The following is a 9,647-nucleotide window of genomic DNA, read 5'->3' on the forward strand; positions in this document are numbered from 1 at the left end:
TTTTTTTCACCTGTACCCCCGTTTCCAGATAAATTGGGGTTTAGGTGCTAGAAGCCTCCAACAATGTGTAACAGGGTAGGGGTTTTTTGATGGGTGGAGTTTTTAGGAGGTATTAGCCACAGGTGTCCCTCACTTGCACCTCTAATTTTGTTCATCTGTACCCCCTTCCTGTTCCAGAGAAATTGGGGTTCAGGTGCCTCCAGCAATGTGTAACGGTAGATTTTTTTGATGGGCAGAGTTCTTTATGTTCTGATGATAGCCTAACAATTAAATTTTAGAGGGTGTTAGTCACAGGTGTCCCCCACTTCCACCTACATTTTTGGTTTTGTACATCTCTCCATTCCAGAGGAATTGGGGTTCAAAAGAGGGGGATGTCATTGTACACACCTATTTGTACACGCCCCGTGGTAGATTTATTTCACTGGTAGATTTTTTTCATTACAACACCGGATAGGGAATCACCCTCCTCCGCAGTGTTTTGGGAGGAAGGGGATCCCCCATCAGAGATCTCCCCGCGGCAGCCGAAGGGAGCCACAACAAGGAGGCTGAAGAGCCGCATGCAGCTCCGGAACCGCAGGTTGCAGACCCCTGTCCTAGACTAAAGCAACATACACATACCAGAGCAACAACATAATTATTTAACATCAATATTAACTACTTCAATAGTAAATATATAATTACCAGTGTCTTATTGTTTTAGCTCTATGGGAAGCCATGTGGGATACCCATATATAGATGTAGTTTTGCAGTTCAAGTGGTTTTGAACCACCATGTTTTTCTCTACCACTAGATATCTACTGACCTGAATTTTTAAAGCCAGAAAATGTTTAGATTATTCTATCAGAATGGCAACAAAACTGGCCAGATAGTCAGAACAATATTCAGCATATTAAACAGTAAACTATGCCATAAGTTATTACAAAAAGTTAAATGGACTTTACAATAAGCAGATGGCACTAGCAGCTTCACAGTATACCAGAGAGAGAGAAACGTAAATAAATTAATGACTTGACATCGAGTGTGTTACAGGGGTTAGAAAAGAATTTCAGTTGATTTATTTGTATAGTAATGTCCTTTTTCAAAAACAGGCTATAAATCCCATAAGATGTCATATCTTCCTCAACACAGAAAAGAAGCATCCAGGGTATTTTAATTGACAAGTGATCCATAAAAGTGGTGCAGTCTGTCAGCACAGTTCAAGCTGAATGATATACAGCTCTGATCTGAGACCTTTGCAGTTTACGTGGCTGGAGTCATGTTTAATCCTTGCAGCGCTTAAGATGTGACATAAATGCGTCGCTGTAGGATACTTGAGAACCAAAGTAATTCTAGTAAATCGTATTGCTTTTACAAATATCTATAAATCTTTTCTTTCCTAACAACATCCCAGTTGCTTTGTAGTTATTTGTGTTTCTGCAGAAATTTGAGAAAGTAAGCAAAAAAAAAATATGAACATTAAATCACATAAATATTGGTAGTAACTGGAAATCTAAAGCTGAAATCCAACAATTAAAACACACTGAAAAGTCAGTGAAGTGACATTGATTCCTCTTTTACAGTTTAGGAATGCAGTGGGGTAATTTCCTTACCTCCAGCTGGGTATTTTCCTGGATGGGAAGGACAGGTTAAAGACACCCTGCTGCACCTTCCCAGTGGAAAATGATAGCCGCTATCAGCAGTTTGTCATTTAATTATCTGGCACAGCGGACTGCTAAGTTACATTGTGATACATCTGTACTGCCACTATGTTTTTATGCGAGATGATCACAGACAATCGTTTTGGATGAAGAATTCATATCTAGCATCTGTGTAAAGTTTAAGGCCTAAAGAAATATGCGAATAGTTCGGTATCAGTACAGTAAAATATAAATCCAGTCTTATTCCCTCACTGCTTCCCACCATTCCATATCCTCCCTGATATTGTGTGTTACTTCCCCTACCTCCGAGATTGTAACTTCATTTATTTTTTGGCTGTTTATTCCTTTCCGGCCTAGAATATTGCTTCAGAGGATGGGCTCTTTTAGTGGTGGTTTTATCCATTATGCGTTTCAATTTCAATGGAGGTACGGTTTTCTCTGAAGTTGATTCTTTTGACGAGTGCACCGACATAGAGGGGGAAGGTGATTTTGGTAATGAACCAGGAATATGTTCCTGCAAAAAATGTTGTTCCTTCAATATGTTCCTTCAACTTTGCATTCCTGATCCAGACCTCATAGTGAGGGGATAGTGCTAGCACATAATTCCACCAATTGTGAGGGTTTTACTGACTCAGGTATTCCTATCATGCAGAGATTACTTCTGCACGCCCAATTTTCTAGATCATTTTTACTGCCATTGTGGTAGTTTTAGTTTCTAAGGTAGATAATAGAACTTTTGCAGCAAAATAAATCGTCTTCTAATTCAGAAATCCTGGCCTCTGTGTTAGTAATTTAAATGCCTTGTATTTGAATTTCCTGGCGGATTACTTGTAGCCCCTTTTCCATAGCTTTATCAATTGCTGTTTGTGCAGTGGGTGAAAGAAGTGCTGCCACTGCTTGTGCAATGTGAATGTGCTCCGCAGAAGGAGATACAGATTCCTCACCTGACTGTAAGGCATCAGGGAGAAGATCAGAGAGTGAGTCCCTCGTGTCTTCTTGGCCGGCGGCCATCTTGTCTGCAACAGCAGTGTCCCGGTCTGTCCTGCGAGCAGGCTGTATAGAACTCGGAGTCTGTGATTGGGTCAGGAAACGATCCATCCGTGGTCCTAGCTATCTGCCAGTGTCCCCGGATCAACTGTCGGTGGGAGCGGGTGAGGTACAGAGCGGTGTTTCCCCTTGATAAGTGACGGAGCCGCCGTGAGCCTCTGCTACATGAGGCGCCGGAACTTGAAGCCTCCTAGATTTTAAGCTCTTCGGGGCAGGGTCCTCTCCTACTCCAGTGTCATTGTCTGCATCTGTCTGTCATTTTCAACCCTTTTTAATGTACAGTGCTGCGTAATATGTTGGCGCTATATAAATCCTATTAATAATAATAATAATAATAATAATAATAATAATAATATTTAATAATAATAATAATAATTTAATATTAATATTTCCCTGCTCTATGTTTCCTTTTCTGTTGTCAAAGAACATTAAATGATTTAATCTTTTTATGTCTATCATCAAATAGATTTAAGGTTTAATTTTCTAGCAGACTACATCAGCTTCTGTACAATTTACCCACAATTTATATATATTTCACAAAAAATCATAATATTTTTGGTTGGCCAGGCATCTTTTTTCTGGCAGTAGCTAGACTTATCTTGTTTGAAGCAATGAGTTGCCTGGATGTCAATAGTCACTGGTTCACCTATGCAGAGCTGTCAGATTACATAGAGATAAGCTAACTAGGAGGAAAATGTGCCTGGGGCTGGTTTATGGATAAAAGTAGGTTAAACTCATTTAATATATCCCAATCCTCTCTCAGGATGGGCTTCAAGTGGTATGTCACTTGTGATAAAAAATGCTGGAGGGTTATTCATTTACAGTTGAGTTTCTAAGTATGCTTTCCAACTTTATAGTATATACCGTATTTTCCGGCGTACAAGACGACTTTTTAACCCCGAAAAATCTATGACAAAGTCAGGGGTCGTCTTGTACGCCGGGTACCAGTACTTACCGGCAGCGTCCGATGTCCCCGCGAGTCCCCTCTCTGGTCTGGCGTCCCTGCGAGTCCTCCTGTGCCTCCTTCTGTCTTCCTGCTTTTCAGCTTACACGAGTCCTCCTGGGCAGGCACGTGAGCCTGGATTGGCTCTCCAGTGGAGAGCCTGGATTGGCTCTCCAGTGGAGAGCCTGGATTGGCTCTTCACTGGAACACGCCCATTCATTAAAGGAACGTGCCCATTCATTACTTAGAACTAGTAGTGTACAGTTCTTTCTGCCTCTCAGTTCTCTCACAATAGTGAGATCTGACAGGCAGAAGGAACAGTACAATACTGGGCATATAACACGACCCCCAAATGATTGGTTAGAGTGGGGGGTCGTCTTATACGCCCAGTCGCCTTATACACCGGAAAATACGGTAGTATTCCAACTATAACCTCCATTTTGTCCTACAATGTGGAGATTCCAACACAATGGGCCTGATTTAAGACTGGAGACGATACACTTTCATCAGTGAACCTGGGTAATCCAAAAAATCTTGACTGCATCTGGTCCAGGATTGAAAACATTTGCTAACAAATAGAAGAAAAGAATTCCACTCCAGGTTTGCTGAATCACCCACATTCACTTATGAAATTGTATCTACTCCAGCCTTGGGGAGCTTTATTAAATCAGGCCCTATAGGTAAGATTTCAATGTACCTATAGGTGTAATATTAGTTTTGGTTAAATGACAGGTATATATACAGTATCAGTCAAATGTTTGGACGTTCAGTCTCATTCGATGGTTTTCTTTTATTTCCTACATTGTAGATCAACATTGAAGACATCAAGACTACAAATTAACACATATAGAATTATAAAATAGAATTATAAAAAAGTGTTAAACTAACCTGAATATGTATTATATTTTACAGTCTTCAAAGTAGCTTCTTCAAAAATGTTTCATTTTTCTCTCCTTTTCTCTTTTCAGATAATTGATATGCCTGAACACAACCCAGGTGACATGGGGGGAACAATGCGCCTAGGAAAGAGAAAGACTGTTTTTACATCCTCTGATTCCGTCTTGAGTATGTACGCACTTTAGCACAATTAATTAAAAAAATTACCATAGTTAGTATGACAGAGGAAGAAAAAAACAGAAATTCTAACTTTTTGTGCACTATTCAAAACTAAATTGTTTTGGTGGTAGCTAAACTTTAAATGGGTTTTGCACTGAACTGCAGAATTTACTACTATCTACTGTCTCTAAGGACAGATAGTTGCCACTTCATGGTCACACAATCATGGTTACTGAAACCCCTTAGACTTTAATTTTCACAACTGTAATCTAATGAGTTTGGACCAGTTTAAATATGACATGTGTCTGCAAAGCAAAGAAATCTTCATTAGGAAAATACAAAGTTAAAGGGAACCTAAACTATAATTTTTACCTTACATAAAAAAGCAGACAGACAGAATGGGGGCGCAGAGCTTCCCGCGATACATATGTCATGGATCCCAGGAAGCTTCTGGCTGCTCCTCCTGTGCATAAGATGTAAATATTTATTATAGTAGTTGTAGTGTTCCAATGAGCTGGGAAAGATCTTCTCAAATAATTCTCAAAATCTTAAAATGTAATACTTTCATTGGAATATAGTGTTTATATAGCTGTTTATCACAATTCATTATCATTTTACATTTCTATTTTTAGAGAAACTCTACAATAACGCTGAGTTTATAGAAGAGCGTCATAGGCACCGGTATGAGGCAAGTATTCCTAAAAGGCAGATTTAATTTACTCAGATGAATCACAAATAATGTTTCAATACATGGATCAAGTCAGTGGTGTCATGAAATATGCTGCATAACTCCAAAGAAGTTCCCTCACATCCATATTAAACTTTGCATGGTGCTTTTTGCTTCAGGTGTGTGATATAGTGTAATATACTTTCATTTGCTAGCTTAATAATGCAAGGAGATCACCTTTATACTTATTTTATCAACATATGGTAATGATATGAATAACATTGATATACATGCCATATTTTCTCATTACATGTTTTGCTTTATGTTTTGCATTTGTTGTGCATTACTACTCTTGGCTTTGCTATGCATTGGTTGTGATTTAATAGTCAATTTAATAGTCGATCTTACACTGCAAGTGTCTGAATAATTTAGATAAAAAAATCTTTCAGATAACAATCAACTCCCCATATAAATTATATTTTAACTTAAAAGCTGTTAAAGGGAGACAAATAATAGCTCTCAACCATTGAGAGTTCCCTCTATTGTCTTTTGTATAAATGTCTACATTTAATGCAATAACAAAAATGTGAAAAGGCAAGATCGTAACAATGTAAAATATGCTGTACATTATCATTATACTGCTCTAGTTTAACTATGACAATATTCTGTAAAGAAGGACCCCTGTGTGGAAAGAGTAGTTTTCTACAGGAGCCTGCAAATCCCTAATGAGTCAAAACTACAATACTGATTGCGGAGCTATAGGTTTGATCTAATAGGGAGTGTGTCAAACACAGAAAGCAAAGGGTCCTTTTCTAAAGCATGCTGCCAGGAGACAAGCTGTTACACTTTGGCTGTAGCTGCATTTTAAAGAATACAACCTGTAGGACTATAGGCACACGTTTTCAGATATCCAAATGAAATTTTATACTGTCAGTAAAACTTTACCTTGTATACTGAAATATTACAATCCATCACTTCCTACCTATTTATCCATCGTATTTGACATTGCCATCTGACAGGTTCCATGTGTTGCTTTCACCTCATTTTTGTTGGAGAAGTATTGTACTATATATTTACAGTTTCATGACTTTGAGGCCCTCACCTAAAACCAAATTGCTACTATTGTGACAGATTGCCTTCCTCTTCTAATTATTGGTATCTCTATCTTCTGCATCGGTGTGGCTTGCAAGTGTAAAAAAGATGATCTAGTATTATAACACTAACAAGATGAAATGTGCAAGGTAATTCGGTTAAGCTTTCTTAGATAAAAATATTTTCATTTATTTTTAGTATTAGGATTTTGAAGTCCAGTCCTTCCTTGGAAATGTTCTTTTTATCCAATCCTAATCACAGCATTAGTTATCAATAGACTTGTGGGACCAGTTCACACAAAATAGTCAGAATGTAGACATGTCCAAAATGACATTGTTCCTGACTGTAGACTAGGCCCAGCATCCTGCTCACAGTTTCCAATGTTCCCTCTTTATTGATAGAGACTTGTAAAGTGAGCAAGGGCATTAGAATCATGCATGTCTGAATACCACCCTCCAGCTCTATGGGCATCTTGAGAAAAATATATTTAAAAGCAGCAGTTAATCGCCTGCATTTCTAATTATTATTCCCAGAATGCCATTTCTCTTTGATCTCTTAAGGGAGAACACGGTTGAACTATACATAGATGTGATAGGTTAAACATTTGCTTTGTTCTTTTCATTTTTCTTAACAGTTTTTTTTTCTAAGTTACTTCAGGTAAATAACAGTAGGGGAATATTACATAATGAGATTTTAATTAGTTATGATATTCAGCCGATTTGCACTCCTTTATTTAGTTTCACACTTTATTTGGAAGACTAAATTTATCATACATTTATCATCTAGCATACTACATTTTACAAACTGCTTAGATTAATTTTTTTAATAGTTTAGGTAGATCCTCATAAAATAGTTGAAAATATTCTGAAGATGACTATGCAGAGATTGTACAGTTAGATTGAATTGTGTGTGGTGACCCTTATATATATGGGAAGCAGATATCAATATATTCACATCATTGATGTGCTTCACTCACACTTCACCGCATGATGCACAGCCAAGGAAACCTCATGGAGTTGTCTCCTTTCACTGGCTTACATGCGAATGGGGGTAGAGTTTGGATAATTAATAATTAATGAAAAAGTTTTTTTTTAAATAATTCTGTATACTGCTAATGATTTGAAAGCTTTCTTTGGAGTTTTTTTTACCAGTTCTGTAATTTCTTGATCTAATTTTTCATGTCTGGTAAAAAATAAATAAATAAAAATGCTATAAATAAAGTAAACATAGGTGTAAATGTTGGCTGATTGATGCAACTTCTAAAATGTTTCAGGAAAGTCTGTTTGCCACAAATGTCTTTTGTCAGAAATGCTTCATTTCAAAGCTTTAGCTGGCCTGACTTGGCTGGGAGCCCTGCCTGTATGTTAACGCCCAGCCCCTCCACTCTTCATTCACTTGGCACTGCTCAGTCACAGCAAGATGTCTTATGCTAGATCTTTTTCCTTTGTGTTCAAAGGAATTGATTTTTTTCAGGTCTAAACTCAAGTCAAAGGAAACCAGGTTGGGTATTCTGTTAATGCAGATATCAAGATATTTTGGAGCCCCATAACTCCACCTTTCTAATTCATTTCTTTCTTTTTAATTTTTTACCATACAGCCCTCAGTCTACATGCAGCAGTAGAAGATAGGAAGGCTCAGTATCTGTAAAAAACATTTTAAAAAAGTAAAAACGTTCATGTTATGTATAGAAAAAAACAGAATAATTATTAAACACACATATGACAGGCCCTCCTTAAGATGAATGCATGTTCTTACCAGTTGAGGTGGTTGGGCTGATGATTACTAAAACAATTTTTTTTTTTCTGGAACTGCCTTATAAAATCTGCTTAGTCAAAATCCTTCATTCGACTTTGATAATACATCCCCAAATGTCTTTCACAACTTTAAAAGGCAGACTACAGAATGTGCAAAAAAAATTGAAAGTATTTGGGTTTCTGCTTTGGGTTTATACCATTATTTAAACTGTGCCGATATTGAGCTCTCTAGAGACACATTGTATGTGCAAATCGTATATATATTGTTTTACCTGCAGTGGTATCATTAAAGGGTAAATATTATGCTTTGATAACAGTTTCATTTCTTGTATTTGATAGATTTTAAACTAATGTTTCATATTAGTTTTTTCTTTTATATATATATATATATATATATATATATATATATATATATATACATACATACACAGGGTACATGCATAATCTAGCATTCACATAGCACTAGGGGTTTTTAGTATTAGCCATCTCCCCATTTATTGTCTACTTGTGACTGCAAGGGGGAAAAAGTTCTTCTGCCGTGATACATTGTTCCATGTTCATTTCTGTTTTAACTGTTGAGCTCTGTTAACAACAACACAATTTAGTATAATGTAATTTGAACAGGTTGTTATACTAAATGATATGTTGAATTTATTGATACAAGTGCCAGTAAAGTCCTATTACCAATATGTTTTCCTTTGTTAACAAAAGAAAAAAAACAGTTCACAATTGCAATAAAGAGTTTTAAAGGGGTCATAAAATATCTTCAGCTGGATGTATTCTACAGTACAAGCTATACCAGTGCAATAATTTTACATTTGATTAAACTTAGTGCCTGCTGTAATAAATAAATAAAATGAATACAATACCACTATATGTTCCCTTTAAAATTGTGATATATTTGGACATTTTCAGTCCCTGGTCCCTGGTACTGAATACCTTGAATATGTCTACTGACGATATGGGTCATGGTGGCCCTTCCCAGAGATGAGAACAGTAGAAGTAGGAAAGTAATTTTGTGCCAGAAGTGCCTGTCATCAGCGGTAGATGCTAACAAATAAGGCAAAGACCCCTGTTCCATTGCTCTATTTAGGCAGAAGGCCATTCTTTATTACATTTGCCCTGTAAGCAACACTCTTGTGTCATCACTGCTGACAGTAAAATAAGTGGTTAGGGAAGACTGAATTTTTTAATGCTTTGTTCCTCCTGTGAAGGGCAGTGACACAATCTCAAAGGCCAATGAAATTTCCATGCTTGAAAGATGGCTATATTAGGTAAATTTATACAAAATGTTACCCTTGCATACATTCATTAGATCTGATAACACATTATCATTATTCATCCTTTAGAAAACTTATTCATGTCTATGCAATATTACCTATGGAGCTTTTCAGTGCAATCTGAGCACTTATTTTATTTGTCAGCTTCTAAAGTCACTACAGGTAGTCCCC

General features: G+C 37.0%; 1 protein-coding gene across 4 annotated transcripts in view; it reads left to right on the forward strand.

The window, feature by feature from the left end:
• CTPS2 (CTP synthase 2) overlaps positions 1 to 9,647 on the forward strand; it is an 89,101-nt gene that overhangs the window by 56,156 nt on the left and 23,298 nt on the right. For all 4 annotated transcript variants that reach the window (XM_072431197.1, XM_072431212.1, XM_072431204.1 and 1 more), the window contains 2 exons: positions 4,596 to 4,692; positions 5,316 to 5,371. In XM_072431197.1, the coding sequence (XP_072287298.1) occupies positions 4,596 to 4,692; positions 5,316 to 5,371 (153 nt within the window). The remainder of the gene's footprint in view (positions 1 to 4,595; positions 4,693 to 5,315; positions 5,372 to 9,647) is intronic.

The sequence above is a fragment of the Pyxicephalus adspersus genome, chromosome 1 (genome assembly GCF_032062135.1).
Source record: "Pyxicephalus adspersus chromosome 1, UCB_Pads_2.0, whole genome shotgun sequence".
Lineage (NCBI taxonomy): Eukaryota > Metazoa > Chordata > Amphibia > Anura > Pyxicephalidae > Pyxicephalus > Pyxicephalus adspersus.